Source organism: Octopus sinensis, linkage group LG17 (genome assembly GCF_006345805.1).
Source record: "Octopus sinensis linkage group LG17, ASM634580v1, whole genome shotgun sequence".
NCBI classification, from domain to species: domain Eukaryota; kingdom Metazoa; phylum Mollusca; class Cephalopoda; order Octopoda; family Octopodidae; genus Octopus; species Octopus sinensis.
Window position 1 is genome coordinate 18,113,710 of NC_043013.1, and position 22,487 is coordinate 18,136,196.

General features: G+C 37.3%; 1 protein-coding gene across 4 annotated transcripts in view; it reads right to left on the bottom strand.

Moving 5' to 3' along the window:
• LOC115221061 (GRAM domain-containing protein 2B-like) overlaps positions 1-22,487 on the bottom strand; it is a 230,812-nt gene that overhangs the window by 47,600 nt on the left and 160,725 nt on the right. Inside the window, exon 1 of one of the 4 annotated variants that reach the window (XM_036510420.1) lies at positions 22,099-22,405. The exons of the other annotated variants lie outside the window; for them this stretch is intronic. Within the exon in view, the coding sequence (XP_036366313.1) occupies positions 22,099-22,130 (32 nt within the window). The 5' untranslated portion in view covers positions 22,131-22,405. Of the gene's footprint in view, positions 1-22,098; positions 22,406-22,487 lie in introns of those variants that run through there. 4 annotated transcript variants of the gene reach the window in all.

Genomic DNA, 22,487 nt, shown 5'->3' on the forward strand with positions numbered 1-22,487 from the left:
TGGTGACCATAATCACCTAAAAGCAAAATAGGCACATATTACATCTCCCTCCATGGAACCACTACCATTTCTCATTACCATCCATGCTGATGCTATTTTCATCAATCACCTCCTTTTCTGCCTTCAGTCATTGTTCTCCTCTGCTGTACTTCATTCTTAACACTTCTCTTACCTGCTGTCACTTTCGGTGCTTTCTCACATCTACCATCATGCTTTGTAAATTACTCAGCAACCTTGCTGGTGCTGGTGGAAGGCAAAAAGCACCCACTACACTCTGTAAAGTGATTGGCATTAGGAAGGACATCCATTCATAGAAACTGTGCCAAAGCTGACACTGGATCTTGATGTGGCCTTAGAGCTTGCTGGATCCTATCTAACTTAATAATCTAGACCAGCATGGAAAATGGATATTAAATGAATAATAATAATAATAGTAGCGTTGTGAAACTGTTAAGTTGTTGGCGACTAAACCAGCAACCCCACTAAGCTTGCTTGGTGGGGAGAGTGGATCTTTGACACCCTGTGGGATTAAAAACGAGTCAATGGCCATTCCACAAATGGATAGACAAAACTTGTGAGCCTTGGCAGGCAGTCAGTCTAGATTTAAAACTGGGGTAGATAGGACGCCTTAGTTACAGTGGTGACAACCTGTCAGTGTCCAATGGCTTCATGCCTGGGATGAGGGCGAATGAACCATAACTCAGGACTTAACTCTGGAGCAATATTTGGATGAAGATACGGGACCAAATGATGCTTCAGTATTGAGAGCAGAGAAAAAAGGGAAAACAAAGGAAGAAGTAAAAAAAAGGACATGAAGAAGAATTATGCAAGAAGGAATTACACAATCAATTCCATGTAGTCGCAACAGAAGTTGCTGGAAAACACAGATGGGATTGACTGATGAAAGGAACTCTAAAAAAAAAAGAGACCGAGAACACTATACTGGCAGTGCAAGATGAAGCTTAGGAATGAGCAAGTATCTCTGCTGTGCTGCATTTGCAATAGAGTGGATGAACCATTACCTATATCATGAATGAATGACCTAGACTTGCCCAAAACCACTACAAGTTGTGGCGACATGACCAGGTAGCGAAAGTGCTACATTGGAAACTGTGCGGAAAGTGGGGGCTGGAGAGAGGCAAGAGGTGGTATGAGCACAAACCACAGAGAGTGATGGAGTCGGAAACTAGCAAAATCCTCTGGGATTTCCCAATCCAAACAGATCAGGTTCTAGAGTATAACAGACCAGACCTAGTGGTGGTGGTGGTGGACAAGGTGCACTACATATGCTATATAGTTGATGTTGCATGACCCTTTGACAGACAAATAGTCAAGAAGGAAGGCAAAAAGATAGATACAACCTTCTTAAGTACGAAATAGCCCAGCTATGGAAAATGAAGAAGGTGAAGATAGTGTCAATTATTGTTGGGTCCCTGGGAACAGTATCAGAAGGCACCAAGAGGAATATAAAGGAAATTGGAATAGAGTGCCCAGTAGAACTGTTACAAAAGATTTGCCTCTTTGGCATGGCCAAAATAATCAGGAACGTATTAGATAACTGAAAAAAACGAATAGCATGGTACTGTAGGCTGCAGGTAGTAAAAGCCCACTATGCATGCAAGATTCCAGGAGCTACAACAAAACCTGTGATAAAGAGAAATGATAATAATAATAATTGAGATTGTCAAGATGTGGCAGCAGTGAGAGTCAAACTTGAAGGCTGTTTCTGCTGTTGTTAGAGCATTAGGTTCAAAACCACCTAACCTACAGAAACATCTGAACACTTTAGAAATACTTTACAATCTTGGTATATTGTGAAAATTGACATTACTTGGAATTACATGCATACAACATAAAGTGATGTCTGTTTAACAGCACAAATCCCCAGTACACACAATATCTTCAATCAACAACATCACAATATTGTATACTGTGACATCTATAATAATCTTTACAAATTTTGGCACAAGGCCAGCAGCTTTTGACAGGAGGAAGCCAGACAATTATACTGACCCCAGTACTTGACAGATACTTTATTTTACTGACCCTGAAAGGATGAAATGTAAAGTTGACCTCAGTAGCATTTGAACTCAGAATGTTAAGACAGAAGAAATGCTGCTAAGCATTTTGTCTGGTGTGCTAACGGTTCTGCCAGCTTTCTCTCTTAATCCTTTTGTTACCATATTTCTATTGAAATAAAACTGCCTCTGTTTTAAATGATTTTGAAAAGTGAAGAAATTTAGTGAAATAACTGTCACTATTGAGCAGGTGTTTGGAACATGAATTACCATTGAAATTTTGATGGAAGGTTTCAATTTAAATGACTTTAAAACAGGAGGTTTGCATCATAAAAGCAGGGGTGATCTCAGGCAGGTTGGTGTCAAAAGGTTAATAATAATAATAATAATAATAATAATAACAATAATAATAATAATAATGATAATAATAACAAATAAAAGTTATGTGTAGTGGAAGGGTGGAGGGGATGGTAGAAGAAAATCAAAGCAAGACAAATCTGTACAAAAAAAAATGTAAGTGGTAAATACATCAGAGTAGTGTGTGTTATGTATGTATGCATGTATGTGTGTGTGTGTTTGTATATATATATATATATATATATATATATATATATATATATATATATATATATATACACACACACACACACACACATACACACACACATATGACATCAATAACAATATATATACATAATAACAGTGACATATAGCCTCTCTTATCTCTTAACATTTCATTGCTGAGAGAATCCCAACAATCACACAAGATAACATTATAATGTTCTACAGGAATGGTTGGTGCCACTCACCATGTTGGTGCATTTCTAAGGAATCTATGTTCCTTAAGTGGTGTGGTAGTTATGGTGGTGGAGAGGGAGGAGGGTGATATAGTGGTAGGGATGGTGCAGTGACGTGGTGGTGGAGTAGTGATTTAGTGGTGCAATGATGATGAGGATGGCAGTTTCCGATTTAGGTGCAAAGCCAGCAGTTTTGAGGATAGGGGTCTAGTTGATACCACTGACCCCAGTATGTGACTGGTATTTTATTTTATCAGCTCCAAAAGGGATGAAAGGCAAAGCTGACCTCACTGGGATTTGAACTCTGAATGTGAAGAACCAGAAGAAATACCACCAGGCACTATTTTCTCATACTCTAACAATTCTTTCAGCTCCATACCTTAATGATGATGATGATGATGATCAGAAGAACTGTTTAAAATTTTGGCACAGGACTAGCAATTTTTAGGGGGAGAGGACAACCCCAGTATTTGATTTGTACTTTTATTTTACTGACCTTGGCGGGATGAAAGCAAAGCTGACCAGTGCAGAATTTGAACTCAGAATGTAACGAATCAGAAAAAAATATCACTAAGCATTTTTCTTCATCACTCTAACAATTCAGCCAGGTTACCATCTCAATAATGGTTTATGATACAGGCACAAGGTTTAGCCAATACCACTGACCCATGTATTTGATCAGTACATTATTCTATCATCCTCAAAAGGACAAAAAGCATAGTCAGCCTTGGTGGGATTTGAACTAAGAATCTAAAAAGCCAGAACAAAATACTGCAAAGCATTGTTTCCAGACATTCAACCTTTATAATATCTATCACTGTTTTTATCACCTGATTGATCTGTCCACCTGTCTATCACTGTTTTTACTTCTAGCTCTCACCCAATACACAATTAACCTATACAACCCACAAACACTGTCCACCTCGGTTTCCTCCATTCAACCATTAAAAAAAAAAACAGTTAAATGATTTTTTTCTTACTTTTTTTTATATATATGCTAAGAGTTGCTGAAGCATGGAACAAACTGCTGTTGTTAGTTGTCGGAGCAGTGCATCCTTCAAAACTTCCATGCTTCCTGAGATTCGCCAACACTACACCTGATTTTCTCCCCTCCATACACACGCAAGAATGTATCTGACTCATACACAGTTCACTTCCCAGACATTTGTACATTACTGCATATGCTTTATATGCACTTTTGACAAGCTGTGGTGAACCTGAGCACTGTATACAATAATTTCATTATTATTATTATTATATCTCAACTGCTCCACAGACTAAATTCACTCTTTAGAGAGAAAATATGTCAGAAAAATGCCAATGAGCTTTACGAAAGTACATGCAGTAAAAAAACTCTTTTTAAAAGATCAAAATGCATTTTGACCTATTAAATGTTTCTTATTCAAGAGGTCAAAATTATTTCAATCTACTTTTACCTTCATTTACTTAATTCTTTTTTGCATATATACCTATATTTCAAGAAGTATTACTTAATCCAGGCATAAAACAACAGGTCATGCACTAGAATCTACGTATCTATACACACATTCCATTTCTTTCCAGCACCAGCCAATTACTCCTGTAAAACCATGCCAAAGCAGACACAGAATCATGATGCAGTCCTTGCACCACTGGACCTTGTCAAACCATGCAACCCATGTCAGCATGGTACATGGGCATTTAAATGATGCTGATATGTATATATATATATATATATATATATATATATATATATATATATATATGTAAATGGATGAATGAATTATCCTTTGTTTACAGTTAACATGGAAAATTCAACAAACAGTTACCAGGGTAGCAAAATTCATGCAAGTAACAAGGATGTAGCGACCTATTCAAAGGTAGAAACTCCGGGTTAATGTGCCGTAATTTGTGTAGTATAAGTAAATAAATGGAGTTAAACGTTCTGTTTATCATTTATGCAGTCATCAAAATTGTTATAATGTCTTGTTGTTGAGATAGGTTCTCTTTCTTTCCTGATGACAAGATTGCATTTTACACCGATAATTTTCCACACAAACAGAATAAAATTACCATATTTACAAAATAATCCACCATAAAATATAGGAGAAAGAAAATACCAAAAATTTAAAGATTTCTATTCATCCCACCCAAAGACTTATAATAACAGCATCTGTGAAATAATATTTGTTTGTAGATCATGACACAACATAAAGTAAATATTTGGTCAGGTCAAGGCACAATGTGAAAATGACATGTAGGGAAATAAGGAAGGACGGATTTGGTCCTTCCCCTTTTAAAACATGATGGTAGGATGTGATATTAAAGAGATTTGGTGCTATTTTGAGCAGGTTTAACCACTACATTGTTGGTTTGTGTTGTGTTTGGTGGTGGAAAGAATTCATGGAACTTGCATGGTTCAATGCTTGTTCAATATGTTTGGCAACAGGATATTTAACTGCCACCACCACCACCACCATGCATGAATAAACATGGAATCAAAATAAATATATTAACATGTTTCTTCTGTATGTATGTGCACACACATACACACACACACACACACACAGAAAGGATGTGAATAAAATCTAGGCTTTCAGGTGGTATGACTTAAATGTCAACAGGTAGAATACCTGAGGAGATTAGAGATAATTGGTACATATGTGGATAACATTGAACACAACCTCTACACAGGCAACACAGTCTCTCTCTCTCTCTCTCTCTCTCTCTCTCTCTCAGCACACCGATGTCACAGTCTCTCTCTCTCAATACGCAAACATCATAATTTTTCTCTTTACACACAAGTGTCACAGTCTCTCTCTTTCTACACACACACATAAATCTCAGTCTCTCTCTTTCTCTCTACAACCGCAAACGTCACAGGCTCTCTTTCTCTCTCTCTCTACAAACACATAAATTTCACAGGCTCTCTCTCTCTCCATACACAAATATCACAGTCACACTCTACTCACACAGATGTCACAGTCTCACTCCATACACACACACAGATGTTACAGTCTCACTCCACACACACACACACACACACACACAGATGTCACTGTCTCACTACACGCACACACAGATGTCAGTCCCCCCACCCGCCACTACTACATCATCTCTTTACAGAGATATCAGTCATTGACACATCACCATTATTTTACAGAGATACCTATTTCTTTACTACCCACAAGGGGCTAAACATAGAGTGGACAAACAAGGACAGACAAACGGATTAAGTCGATTATATCGATCCCAGTGCGTAACTGGTACTTAATTTAACGACCCCGAAAGGATGAAAGGCAAAGTCGACCTCGGCGGAATTTGAACTCAGAACGTAACGGCTGACGAAATACTGCTAAGCATTTTGCCCGGCGTGCTAACATTTCTGCCAGCTCGCCGCCTTTAACAGAGATATCAGTCACCCACTCACCATTAGTCTAACTAATCCCCTACCACCACATCACTACATCATATAACAACCACTAATGTTCAGTTAGCCATTTGCTGTTTCCAAATCCAACTGACCAGAGACCTACCTACCTAAACTCTATACTGGCAAAGCTTGGCAGCAAACGTGTACTTCACTCACTGTCACACCTGAGCCAAATGACACTAACTCCTGCAGTGTGAAGTCATCACATAACCAAAACCCTAACTAAGCCCCACTGCAATGGTTTTTCACTTGCAGCAATGATAGAGTCGAATAGTACATTTGCCTTAGTATGTAGTACTCCTGAAGAGCACTATTTAACTGTTAAGTAGTGGTACTCCCGCAGCCATACTCACAGTTTGAGTGCTCTAAAACTACACTGCCTAGACCTCTCACCCTCCCTGCATGCAACAGATACTCTTTACTCTTACTCTCTTACTTGTTTCAGTCATTTGACTACGGCCATGCTGGAGCACCACCTTTAGTCGAGCAAATCGACCCCAGGACTTATTCTTTGTAAGCTTAGTACTTATTCTATCGGGCTCCTTTTACCGAACTGCTAAGTTACGGGGACGTAAACACATCAGCATTGGCTGTCAAACGATGTTGGGGGGACAAACACAGACACACAAACATACACACACACACATAAACATACACATACACACACATAAACATATATATATATATATATATATATATATATATACACACACACACACATATATATGATGGGCTTCTTTCCATTTCCGTCTACCAAATCCACTCCCAAGGCTTTGGTCAGCCCGAGGCTATAGTAGAAGACACTTGCTAACGATTCTGCCAGCTTGCCACCTTATATATATATATAGCCTTATGTACCCCACAATCTCTACCTCAGCTACTCCTCTACCTTGCACATCACCCCACTGCACCTTATGATATATTTTCCTTCATAAACCATTGCTATCACCCTTGCCTAACCCTGTTCCATGCAGGTATTTTCCATCATTCAACACATCTACTCCTCTCAGGCCCCTCACACTCCTCTTCTCACCCCCTGACCCACTGACCATATCCTCTCTTATGCTCATCTTTTTGTACCTTGAGAGTTTGCTTTGGCACCCCATCACCACCATCTTCATCTTCTCACTACTACACAGTCATCAGTCATATGTGATGAAAGGTAGCCCTGTATCATCCCTCTATTATACTTTAGCTTCTCAAAGCACCTGGCATAAAGCTACCCACCTCACTTGAGTAGATTTTTTTTTTATTCCCTTCTCCATCCTTTTCTGTCTTGTAACTTAAAAGTGACCTCACTGGTACCCATGGCATGCAAAAAAGTACCCGGTACAGACCGTAAGTAAGGTTGGCATTAGGAAGGATACTCAACCATTGAAAAAAAAACCCCCCAAAAAACCAAGCTGACACTGGAGCTCAGTATATTCTGCAGCTTGCTGGAACCTGTCAGACCTTCCAATCCATGCCAGCATGGAAAACGGACAGTAAACGATTGTGTGTGTGTGTGTGTGCCCATTCATATACACATATATGTATAAATGTGTATATGCATGTGTGTGTCTATACACACACAAACACACATGAGATCCAGCTGATCATAGTCTATGGCTAGTTAGCATATATATGGCTTGTATAGAACTAAAAGAAAAAATTCTTGATTAATGAAATTTTTTAATCATTGTATCAGACAGCTTATCTCATATCAAAATTAACGAAGTAATCCTGATAAGATGATAAATGCTATACAACTCCAGGTTCCAAAGTAACTTCTAAGTCACTAAGTATGTGATATATATATATAAGGCAGTATATATGCATATTCGATTTAATATGATATATTGTTTTTTTTTCTTGCAATATTTTTATTACCAGAGACTTTATGTCACACCACCAAAAATATTTATAACTGTTTGTAAATTAAGCTCTTTCATGAATTACACTCAATCAAGGTGAATTAAGATGTACAATGCTCTCTATCCGGTTGATGCATACACACACACACGTGTGTGTGTGTGCCTGTTTTAAAGAAAAGTCAAACTAGAAGATATAACATTATTTGTCAGTAAAATAATAATAAAAAAAATGATGGGATGTATTTAAAGCGATTCATGTCATTAAGTGTATGATTTTAATTATTTATGTCATTAAACACATTTTCATGTTGTGTAATAATTTCGTCCACCACCTTATGATGTTATTTCTGCATCGTTAAGTTGTTGGCAGTGGGGGTTAAGATTGTTGAATATCCCAGGGGTAGAGCAACAAGCAGTTACCCACCCCAGCCTCAGGAAGCTGTGATATATCACTGATAAGACATTGCTTCCAAATTGCTGTCAGACAGCGCTAACTAGTTCTGGAGGTGGGGGGGGGTAGAGTAGGGACAGGATGGTGCTGATGGTGGTGGTGCATTCAACAGCATGAAGAATTTTGTGCCAAAATAGTTTTGTAGTAGAAGAAGAAACACAGAAGGTATTTAATTGTACTGATGTAACGAAGAATTTTCACAACAGGAAGTAGTAGCAAATTTGTTATCATGGAATAACAAGCAGTATGAAGCTGGTGATAATGATAGTGGTGATGGAGGGTGAAAGGGGTGGTGGTGATGGTAGCGATGGGGGTGATGCTGGTGATGATAATGGTGAAGTCATGACAATTGTAATAATAGAACCAGTGGTGGTGATGACAGTGGAATGAAGATGCCCGATAAGAGTGATGATGATGATGGTGACAATGAAGTTGATGATAATGAATTTTGCTGTCAATGATGATGAGAATGATGACAAGGATTTGCGATAACATGATGACTCTCATGTCAATTGAGATAACCAACAATGACAAGATGACAATGTTGATGAGAACGATAACGAAGGCAGAGATAATAGTGTTGGTGCTGATGACAATGATAAACACTGTTTTAACAGGTAGAAAAAGTGTGTGTGTGTAGGCTTGTCTTATATGCATGTGTGAGACACAACACAGATGTATCAAGTACACACACATCGCTGATATAACACACACACACACACAAGCCAACGACAGAAAATGTGGCAGCATGCATTAACTAGAAATAACAACTAAATTACCCTCAAATCAAACATTACTGTTTTTTTTGTAAATGACACATTAATATAATATGGTCCTAGGTACATTGTATCAAAAAATAGGCAGGGTGGACATGGTTGGAATATCTCTGAAGAAAGGACAGGCGGATCAGCACTGACATAGAGAGATAAACAAGGTAAATCTTCTTTTACTTGTTTCAGTCATTTGACTGTAGCCATACTGGGGCACCGCCTTGAAGGGTTTTAGTTGAACAAATTGCTCCCAGGACTTATTCAACCAGTCTCTTTTTCTGAACCACTAAGTTTCAGGGATATAAACACACCAACACCGGTTGCCAAGTGCTGGTGAGGGACAAACACAGACACAAAGAGACACACACAGAGACATACATACATGTGTATATTATATATATATGTCAATCTGAGGATGTCATGTCCTCATTAGGGATTAAATAATCCAAAAATTTCATTGGTTAATCACTATCATATAAGGAGAAAGTCTTGGTGACATATACATATATATATATATTATGACAGGCTTCTTTCAGTTTATGTCAATTAGATCCGCTTTGGAGGCTTTAGTAGAAGATACTTGCTTAAGATGCCACACTGTGGGACTAAACCTGGAACCATGTGGTTGAGGGGAAAAAGGAAAAAAATAGGTATATAAGTATGACCAGAACTTGCATTGTTAACAAAGTGAACATATCACAATGGTTTTGGTAATGCTGTTGTTGAAACAAAACACATTAAACAACAGTGTTAAAAGTGAACAGGACAAGGAACATTCTGAACAAAAGAGATTTAACTAAACAAATACATCACATTGAACAGTGCAAACTGATCGTATTGAATGAGAAAGCATTAAGTGAACAGATCACACTGAATGATGGAATGTTAACAAAGTGAACAGATCGTACTGAACAGGAATTTGAACATCGTTTTTAACAAACTAAAAAAGGAGACAGATTCACTATGATGTTTCAATGTGGGAAGAATGGCAGATTGGTTAGAAATGGTTTGCAATTGTTTAGAGTTTTAGTTTGGTCTTGGAAAAAACAATTCTTTCATATGCACATACCTAAACACACACACACACACAAATATATACATAAAAACTATGATGTTGAAACATATTTCTGGGCAAATCTTTCAAGTATAATTCTATCATGCACCCACATACATTACACAAACATATACACACAAATATACAGATAGGGTATACACATACATGAATACACACACAGGTTACATACACAATTACAAGCAGACAACACACACACAATCACACACACTGATAGAATTCACAGATACATGAATACACACACAACATAACATCTGCAAGCAGACAAACATATGTACAAATATACATACATAACCAAATACACATATACATACCTATCCATATGCACACACAAATATACCACCAACAGACACATCCACATGTGCACATACAAATATGCTAACACATACACACACATATACATATGCACACACACTTACACACATGCACACGCACACACATATATACACATATGCATACACACACACACAAACCAAGTTGATTTCAAAGCACTGCTACCATGAGATATAAAGCGAAATAAAGTTCAAAAAGTGATTCTTTGAACGGTAATTTGATAAAATTTCAGTGAAGCATTGAAAAAAAAAAAATGCTTTGTGTTGAGAGAGAGAAAGTTGTGGAGAATAGATTTATTTTTAGTGGTACCATAAATGATTGTTGATACTGAACGTTCCTCTGGCGACAACAGTGGGTCTTGGCAGAAACACAACTTTGAGCAGAGAACAACCTGAAATGGTTTAGTTTCTGCATTTCAGTAAAACACACAAACAACAGTAGCAATGAGATACAACAGCAACATCTTTAGGTGGGCACTTGGTCAGCTAGAAAGTGCAGAAACTTGCCCACTTTCATGGAGTGAGTGGGGTAAACAACAACATCAATAACGATCCAGTTGCTGCTGTCATTGCTACCAGTCCCACAATCAATAAAAAACTCAATGGCTGGACATGTTTTGGGGACAGATTGCAAACATACAAACAGTATCATTTGTTTGCAATGAATGTGCAAGGGTGAAGACAATGAGATTCTTACAGTTTTTGTTCATCAAATTCACTTGTAAGACATTGGTTAACCCATGGTCATAGCAGAAGACACATGCCCAAGGTGCAATGCAATGGAACTGAACCCCAAACCACATGATTGTGAAGTGGACTTAATAACCATACAGCTACACCTGCACCTGATAAATACAAGTTTCAAAAAATAGTTGTATACAAGTGTCACCATCATACAAACAGTGTTGTTTGTTTTGTTTTGTAATATTCTGCAAAAAAACATGTCTGGTTTGTGAGAGGAAGAGCATCAGCCATTAGAAATTTTGTCTCAACAAACTACTTCTGAGCCATGCAAGCATGGAAAAAGTGTACATTAAAACTATGATGATGATGATGATGCTATATAACAGTTGGTCAACACCAGCATAATGCATTTTACAATATAAAGTTACAGACATTTTACCAAACACTTTTAAAATCTTGATTACATTAAAAATTAATTAAAATAAAAAGGAACAGACAGCTGTCTACTCGTTAGAAATGTAGCGAGGAAAGTGTTAATATTGCATTTCTACTGTAACATCACCATCACATTTTCCCAATAGACTATAGATTTGCCAGAGTGATTACATCAACTGTGGAAATGTATACAAGAGATTTGCCATATATTATATCGATCTAATTTAATATTCTGCAGAATTTCTTCAATTTTTGTTTTTTTACCATGAAATAAATCAACAAAACATTAACTAATTTCCATGGCTTTCATCAATTTTGTGTCAAACAGATGATTCCTGGGAGTATTCTGGCTTATGCTCGCAACCATGCCCAACCAACCAGAAACACCTAGCCATGTCACCATATACAATATGTCAGAGCATGTAACCACATACACTATGTTGGCATACATCACCACAGATCCGACCCAGACAACCAAGTCTCATGTTCTACTCACTGAACACTTGACTTGCTTGAAATAATAGACAAATTTTCCATAAATTACACAACTGCTATAGAAATCGAAGGATACCTAAAATAATGTAGTTTTGACATGACCTTACCACCCACGAATACTTAGACACCTCATCACAAAACATACCAGAACACCAGCCTACAAGACCAACCAATAAAACGAGAAACTGGCTCCATGTCTTATCAGAAGGATTTGATATTTTTGTGATTCCTTATTAATTGGACTTTTGGCAATCACCAATATTTTACAGGTGTCGGAACCCTGCTAAAAATCTTCAGCTGGGTTCATCTATTAATAATAACAATAAAGGTTCCAAATTTTGGCATAAGGGGGAGGAGGCTAAGTCAATTACACTGACCCCAGTACACAACTGGTACTTATTTTATTGACCTTTGAAAGGGATGAAAGGTGAAGTTGACCCTGGTGGAATTTGAACTCAAAACATAAGGATGGATGAAATGCCACAAAGCATTTAGCCCAGCGTGCTAACGATTCTGCTAGCTCACTACCTTTCTACTGGAGGCACAAAGCCTCAAATTTGGGAGGAAGGGATTAATTGATGACATCGACCCCAGTGTTTCACTGGTACTTAATTTATTGATCCCAAAAGGATGAAAGGCAAAGTTGGCTTCAGTGGAATTTGAACTCAGAAGGTAGCAGTGGACGAAATACTGCTAAGCATTTAGCCCGGCATGCTAACGATTCTCCCAGCTCACTGCCTTAATAATAATAATAATAATAATAATAATAAAGCAGTGAGGTGGCAGAATTGTTAGCACATTGGGCAAAATGCTTAATGGCATTTTATAAGTCTTTATGTTCTGAGTTTAAATGCTGCAGAAGTTGACTTTTGCCTTTCATCCTTTCAGGGTCAAGAAAATAAGTATCAGTAGAGACTGGGGGTCAGTGTAATCGACTTACCCTTTCCCCAAGATTGTTGGCCTTGTGCCAAAATTTGAATGCAACAATAATAATTGCTACTATTTATTCAGCTGTTCCAACTTAAAATTGGACACATGTAGCAATCTACTTATCTCAGAGTGTACTAATATAGATTTTCTATCAGCAACCACCTCTAATATACCCAGGTATACTATCCTAGTCGTAACTCTTCCCCCCTGAGTCCACCATCTATCAACAATCACCTCTAATATACAAAGCTGATATATCCAGTGCAATGATGTGTGATTGTTTTCTGCAAGTAATTAGCTCTCTTAAATTATATTTGTATTCCTAATGAAGTGTACCATAAAGAAATAGATTTAATTTATACTGATTCATTAATTGAAAGTAATTAAATGGAAGTAATTAACAGCTTGCCACACCATTCCAAGTCAACTTTCATTCAATTTTTATAGCTAACTGTTGAGATAATTTGTGTCTTTAATTTCTCATTATCTGGTAATTGTTATTGTTGCATAGCCTCTGGTAAAGAAGTATGGTCAATCAGAAATTTGGTACGTAAGTTAGTGGTCAAATATATCTAATCTGATCACAGACCCAACAGTTCAGACAGTCTATGGCTATAACTTGTTTACAACCACACAACATATACAGGCACACAGTAGTTTGTCACATGCATGCACAAGTGTGTGTTTAGTTCAGAATTTAGTTCAGAATTTTGCAGACTATTACTCTGAGTTTGATGTGACTGATCTTCAGATAAAAGTGGACTTTTAAGGAACTTTATAAAAAGCACAGTCAAAACCAGTTGGCAAATCTCTCTATATATAAAGCTGAAGTTGTCTGTGTATGGCAGGTTTGGTAGCCTTCAACTAACACTATCTCCTCCGAGACCCTGCGACGCAAGTTGACCAAAATTGAGAGTATGATAGAAGAAGGCTTGCTCTTCCTTCCGTAGAAGAAAAAAATTCAAATCCGACCATGTTAACACCAAAAATTATTTACATCAAAAAGGTGCTTTTTTTCTATGAAAATCCCTATTTTTTATGATTTTTTGACTGCTGTGTCGCCATTTTTTGGTGTATTTCAACCAGAAAAATGTTCACTTAAAGAGAATAACAAGCTACACAATGCAAAATTTTTACTTTTCAAAAATTCCAATTCTAAAGGGTTGAAACAAACCTGAGCAACGCTGGGCGATACTGCTAGTAATCATTTAAAGCTGATTGGACAAATGGTTGTCACATGTTCAAAATCAATGGGATGTGTTGGGTGAGTTGACTAACCATTGATGAGGGTAATATAAACACAACAAATGAGTCAAATAAAGTTGAATAAAAGAAAGAATATTATGCCTTTATAAAAGATAGATGAAAACCATTCATTTTTGGTATTCAAAAAAAAAAAAAAAAAAAGCATATTCTAAGCATCTTTTTCCTTATTTCAAGTTGAAACTTCTAATTTTGCCATATATTATGAAGAAATGATTATCTCCTGTGATAACTGTCCACTACAGGACATGTATTCTCTTCACCATGTTTTGTACATGTGTACTCATGTACACTGTGTGTGTGTGTGTGTGTGTGTGTGTGTGTGTGTGTGTGTATACACAAGAATGGTTGTGCAGATATAGAATTAAATTTGTATCCACGATGGATCTCTTTTACTATAGCTCAAGAAAACTAATGCTTTAAATGGAATTGGTAAATGCAAACCAAACCGTATAAAATGTAAATCATAAATCCAAAAAAGAAGCACACTCTAAGTTATAGAGCAGTACAGTGTAAGGATGAAGATAGATAGGGCCAGTTAACCCCAGATAACCCCATAAACCAGCTACATCTATCTTTATCTATGTATCTATCTATATGTGTGTGTGTGTGTATATATATATATATATATATATATATATATATATATGTATGTGTATATATATATATATATGTATATATGTGTCATCAACAACTTTGATTTAATATCCACTTTGCCATGCTTGCATGGCTCAGATGGAATTTACTGGAGCAAATTTACTACAGTTGGATACCCTTGCTGTTGCTAACCCTCACCTGTTTCCAAGTATGGTAATATTTCTCCATAACTAAACATGTTTTCAGGGAAGATTGGAAACAAATGACACTAGTTGTCTGATGGTGATACTCACATACAATTAAATTATTGCAGGATGCCAATACAAACAAGCACACACACAAACACACACACACACACACAATGAGCTTCTTTCAGTTTCTGTCTCCCAAATTTACTCACAAGGCTTTGGTCAGCCCAGGGCTATAGTAGAAGACACTTGCCCAAAGTGATATGCAGTGGGACTGAACCAGAAACCATGTGATTAGGAAGCAAACTTCTTAATCACAACTACGTATGTATGTATATATGCCAGCGCCGCCTTGACTGGCTTCTGTGTTGGTGGCACGTAAAAAGCACCCACTACACTCTCGGAGTGGTTGGCGTTAGGAAGGGCATCCAGCTGTAGAAACACTGCCAGATCAGACTGGAGCCTGGTGCAGCCTCCTGGCTTCCCAGACCCCGGTCGAACCGTCCAACCCATGCTAGCATGGAAAACGGACGTTAAACGATGATGATGATGATATATACACATATATACATATATGTGTGCGTGTGTGTGTGTGCGTGTATGTGTGTGAATGCTTACATTTTCTATTAAGAAATTGTACTTATAGCTTTGTGCTTTTGAAGACAGAAGATTCCCTGTTTGGAAAACAGGTGAGGATAAGTGACAGAAACCAGAGTCTGAATAGTAAGCAATTGTCCAGTGCCTACTAGCATGGTAAAACAAGCATAAAATGAATGAGCACATGCACACACACACACACACACACACACACTCTCTTTTACTAGATTCAGTCATTGGACTGTTGCAATGCTAAAGTGCGCAGGCACACACATACACACACACACACAGATACGCACACACGCACATACATATGCACAGTAAAACCTAATTATGAACACATTAACATATATAATGGACACTAGTTAGGCAGTAATTTGTTCAAACTCGTTAAGTAATCATCATAAATGAGCATATTCTTAAATAGTAACATTATACACCATTTTAGCATCAAAATACACATTTTTTTTCTGTAGATAGAGAGGAATTCTTTGAATTGGAATGAGGTCAAGATTTAGTACCAACATTCTGCTCTTTGGGAAAAAGAAAACTATTTTCTAGCTGAAAGAGGAATTTGCCACTAATCAATTTTTAGATTTTGCCATTAATTACAATAAAAAGTTTAGTATTTTTCATTTTTTTTTCTCTTTGGTTTAAAATTTCGAAATGACAAAAAATAGATGTTTGGAAATAAAGACTAAATATTTATTTTTTATAGCTCAAAGAAACTGGAATTTAAACTTTGTCTAAATTAAATGAAAACTATATATATATATATATATAAAGAAAAAAAATCATCCACTTTAAAATAAAATTTTCAGTTGAATTGAAATAACAATTTCGATTTGTTTCTTTTAATCTTTTAACAATCTTAGATTACTGGGAAAACATTTTAAAATAAATCACTCTTTCATTGTTTGTTTTCTTTTTTCTTTAACTCTATTTTAATGATTACTGCAGGTTCGATTGAAGAAAATGCAATTTAAATGAGGTTTTGTTGCAGATATAGATAGGTAAGGGATATCTTGACTGGAGAAACCTCTGTGGCCACTTGATATGCTAAAAATAATAGCCATATTAGATAATATAGTTCGAAGTGCACTTTTTGTAGGAAAAAGATAGGGTGGTCATGAACATTCTGTTCATGATCATAAATTTGCTTGATTGGGGCCAGCCTGGGGTTAAACAATAACAGCAATAACATTGGTGTCGACAAGGGAAAATCTGTTGCCAAAAGTAGCAGTTAAAGTTCCCTCAGATCAGACTGTTCTATTGTGATGAGCTCACTGTACATGCAAGGTAATGTAGTCCTAGATGAGATAGAACAAGGCCCACCTGGAGCACAGCAATAACAACATGGGGATTTATATTACTAACACAGTAGATGGTAGATTTTGTAGAGAGAGGGGACCAAGTATCTTATGGTATTTAGTTATGTCGCTTTACATTTTAAGTTCAAATCTTGACAATAAAATGAAGTACCAGTTAACTACTGGGGGTGAGGTGGGTGGTGGTGGGGGTCATTGGTGACCTGGGTCATTGTTAAACACTTTTACTAATACTACGTCTTTTGATCCACTTGTTCCAGGACTTCTTTTGTTGTTGCTCTTCAGCCCCAGGTCCAAGTCAGTCCTGATTAAACAGATATATGATCAATCATGTTCCAGCCATGGCCATCCCATCTGACCAGTCTTGTCTTTTTATTTAAAACTGAGTTTCATTTACAGAGGGACAATAGAAATACTAATATGATGATGATGATGATGATGATGGTAGTTATGATGGAGGTGGTGGTAATGGTGAGGATGATGATGGAACTGATGATGGTAGTGGTGGTGGTAGTGGTGGCAATGGTGGTGCTATAGAAATAACAACATGGTGATGGTAGGGATGGTTGTGGTAGTGGCGAGGATGATGGTAGTGATGATGATGATAATAGTAAGGGTGATGGTAGAATGGCGATGGAGAAATACTAATATAATAATGCTGATGGTAGTAGGGGGGGGGTGATAATGGTGATGGAGAGGATGTAGACATACCAACACACTGACACAGATGAAGATGGTGAGAATGAGAAAACCACAATATACATACATATGCACACACACACACACTAAAACATAACTTTATATATTTGTGGTCCTCTTTATCATTCTCTCCAACAACAAACAATCATGTTTTACGTTATGTAAAAAAAAAAAAAAAAAAAAAATTATGAAATATCAATGTTAAGAACAACAACATCAACGACAACAATGAAATTATGCAGCAAAGGTTACGCTGCGTAATAACGTTTCTTATTTCAAAACTCAGAGACAATTGACGTTTGGAATCTGAAATTTTAGGCAAAATGGCAAAAATTGATATAATAGCAATGGCCAGCATCTTTTGCTTTGTTAAAAAAATTCATTTGCAGACAGGGTGGAGGTGGGCAGCACCATGATTTATGGGTTGTTGCTGCTAACCACTATTTGGATTAATTGTTAGAAGGTCAGCATCCACAGTTGGGACTACCAGCTAATAGGGCTCACTTCCAAGATCTTAGTAACAGGAGCAGGGATCTGTGGTTTGTTTGTAGTGGCAACAACGTCCACTTGTTCCCATTCACAAATAGAGGTACAAGGAGCATTAAGGAGTAATGTTGCAACAGTCTGAGTTACTACAGACCAGAGACCTGGCCTGGATGCTTGCAGCAGAATTCCCTTTATTTACTAAAGGCTCTGAAGGACAAGGGGGTGGTGGTGTTAACCTGAGCCAGGACAACTACAGTGAAACTCACTAAAGATATTCAAGTGACAGTGTGGTGGTGGTAGACTGGACCAGGACCAATAAAGTGGACTTTACTAAGGGTATGTAAAGACTAGGCAATGGATTAGTCTACCACTCAAACACATTACACATCTATGAGCAAATGAAGGAGCCTCTACATGGTCAATTGAAATAGCTAGAGATGCTAGTTAAGTGCCTTAAATCCTACCCTATTGTCTTTTACACACACACACACACACACACACACACACACATATATATATCACTGTGATCACCGTGACTGACCAGGCTATCAGATGTTGCTACACATCGCTGGTCACAATGTGCTTCACATTGTTTTAGCCTTCAAATGATGCCATCCCGCTGACTAAGCAAGCAGGCCAACAGAAGAAAGAGTGAGAGAAAGTTATGGCAAAAGAGTACAGCAGGGATCGCCATCACCCCCTGCCAGAGCCTCATGGAGCTTTAGGTGTTTTTGCTCAATAAACACTCACAATTGGTGTTGTGTTTATATCCTCATAACTTAGCAGTTTGGCAAAAGAGACTGATAGAATAAGTACAGGGGTTGATTTGTTCAACTAAAACCTTTCAAGAGAGTGCTCCAGTATGGCTGCAGTCAAATGACTGAAACAAGTAAAAGAATATATATACATATATGAATAAACCAATAAAGATTTCTACAAGATAGCTAGATGTGCTTTAAATAACAGCTAAATCCCTCTCAAACCACTTCAAAAACAGAAAGGAAAACACTGGAGAAGAAAATGTTAGCTATACAAAAAGAAGGGATGGTCGTAGCTGGAATGTGTTTGACTACAATGTTTTTGATCAGAGCTGACCTGGGGCTAAGCAACCACAACAGCAACATATGTCATTAAACGCATGCTCTGTATGAGAAGGGGAATGGATAAATGCCACTACATAACAAAAGAAGCAATAGGAAGCAACACATCAGCTCTGGTCATTTTCAGACCAGGACCATGGGCAGGGGTGGGGGGAGGAGAGACATGGGCTTTCCTTTTGTTGGAGACAACAGTGGTCAGGTTTCATCTCTTGATAATGAGGTTCACTGATGCTATGATAGAAGTGTGAGAACAGTAGTGACCTCTAAAGGCAGTGGTTACTCTGATCTGAAGAAAAGATACAATGGTCATGGATGGATTAACTGAACATAAGTCTACTAGATTAGAGGCTGACCAAGCACCAGTCTACAACAGTAAAGACCGATATATTAAGTTTATGAAACTAATTAAAGGTTGGTAGATAAAGCTGGCACCTTTCACTTGAAAGCCTTTACATTCTGATTGTGAAGAATCTCTTCTTTGGTGGAAATAGTTGTTTTTATAGTCCAACCAAATCTGTTCCTCATTTCTATCTCCTTCAATAGCAATGAAAGAACTAGATGATGGTCACAAATCATTGCCAGGAAAATGGCACAAATGAATCTAAAACACTCAATTTCCAGTGACATCATCATCTTCATCATTATGATTACTACCTCTGAGTCAAAGCCACATGTTTTATAGAAGTTTGTACTCAAATTAATCTGGGTGTCATAATCTGGAATTATGATGAATGTTAAAATTGACTCCAGTGGAACTGAAATTCAAAATGTGAAAAGAAAAAATGATGATGGTTATAATTAGCGAGACCCATAGAAATTTCATGTTCTCTGAAATGAGCAACAGGACAGTAAAATATGTTTATAATAAAAGTGACTATCTAAATCATTATATTGTTGTACCACTATCCTATTATATATATATACTATATATATATATATATATATATATATACATACAAATTAAGAGGAATGACCACTAAGTGGACACCTAATATGCTAAACATACTTAGTGGTCATTCCTCTTAATTTGTATGTAACACAATTTTTAATCTTCGGATTTATTAAATATGCTAAGCCACTGGTTTTAATTGATTAATATCAATTTCTACCCTTATTATTTAATTTTATACATACACACACAAACACACACACATATCAATTTGACATCCACTTTGCTATGCACGCATGGGTCAGATTTTCTGTGGCCAGATGCCTCACACACCTGTCACCAACCCTCACCTGTTTCCAAGTAAATTAGTATTTCCTCTTGACCAGGCATGTTTTCGTGGTAGATCAGCAAAGGAAGCTACTTCCAAATTTCCACACAAGGCTTTGGTTGGCCCAGGGATATAGAAGTCACTTGCCCAAGATGCCATGCAATGGAATTGAACTTGAAACCATGTTAACTGATATAAAATGTAGGTATGATACAAGTATGTTTGTTAAAATCTAACCCAGTGGTTCTCAACCAGAGTCCTTATGCTCCTTGGGGGATGGGGTTCCATATAAGATTTTGTTGTTAAAAATTTATTTGCAAAAAATTGGTTATCCTTCTACAAGGTACAAAATATTTAAACAATTTCGTGCATACAATTCCAAATAATATTCAATTTTAAAAATAAAATTGTTTCTTTTAAAATATCAAATGGTTAGGCAAGTACATCCAAGTAAAATAGGAATCAAAGGGGTTCCATAGGTAAAAAATGGTCGAGAAATTCTGAAAACTAATATTTCTGCTTGTTTTTTTTGCACTACAAATACTATTCTTACTTCACATTTATCAACAATTCTTCAGTTTTTTTTTACGTTTTCTAATATAGTTTAAAATAAAGCAATTGTTCAACACAAATGCACAGATGTGGGGACACCCACACAAAGATGTGATGTATATATTGACACGTACTTGGACATGTGCATACACATATGGATGTAGATATACACAGAGACACAAACACATAGGGAAGTGAACACATATGAACATATATACATATGTATACACACACACACACAGATATGGACATACCGACATGAGGAAGCAGATACACATATATATTTCTTTACTACCCACAAAGGGCTAAACACAGAGGGGACAAACAAAGACAGACAAAGGGATTAAGTCGATTACATTGACCCCAGTGCATAACTGGTACTTAATTTATCGACCCCGAAAGGATGAAAGGCAAAGTCGACCTCGGTGGAATTTGAACTCAGAATGTAATGGCAGACAAAATAAGGCTACGCATTTCGCCCGGCGTGCTAACAGTTCTGCCAGCTCGCCGCCTTTGAAGCAGATACACATATAGACACACAGCGACTTGAACCCACATGTAGATGCAAACACATGTATAGATACATACACAATGATGGAACACTGGCAAACATACAGGCACAACCACACATGAATATATGGCCTCCCTCCATGGTTACACATACATACACAAGAAAGCAAAAACAGACATGGATGTAGACATACATGCACGCACACTATGTGTGCGTGCATGGACACAGACATACACAAACACATGGTCATGGACACACACAGAAACACACGCATACAGTTTCTTTTGTGCAAACGTGCTAGTGATACACACCTGGGGAAGGTAACAACAAGTCCTGGCTGCATGGTTAAGGTTTCTGTGCTTTGCGTCTGGGAAACGTTTCTTCTTGCAAAAATCAAAGCCAGATTCTCCAAAATTAACCCCACCGCAAAAGCACTGGAAACAACAAATCACTGGTCACAGAATCTCCATGGTACTTCCGTCCGACTCTCCCACTCTGTTTGTCTGTTTGTGTATCCCAAAGCTACCAAAAATGTCAGGCCATCTAAGTTAAAGGACTAAAACATTCAGATGACCATTTCATCACTGTATTTGTTAGTGGAGAGAGAGAGAGAGTGAAGAGGGAAAAAAGAGGAGTGAGAGTGAGGAAGCCAGAGAGAGAGCAGAAGGAGAGTGAATCAGCAAAAGGAGAGAGGAGTGAA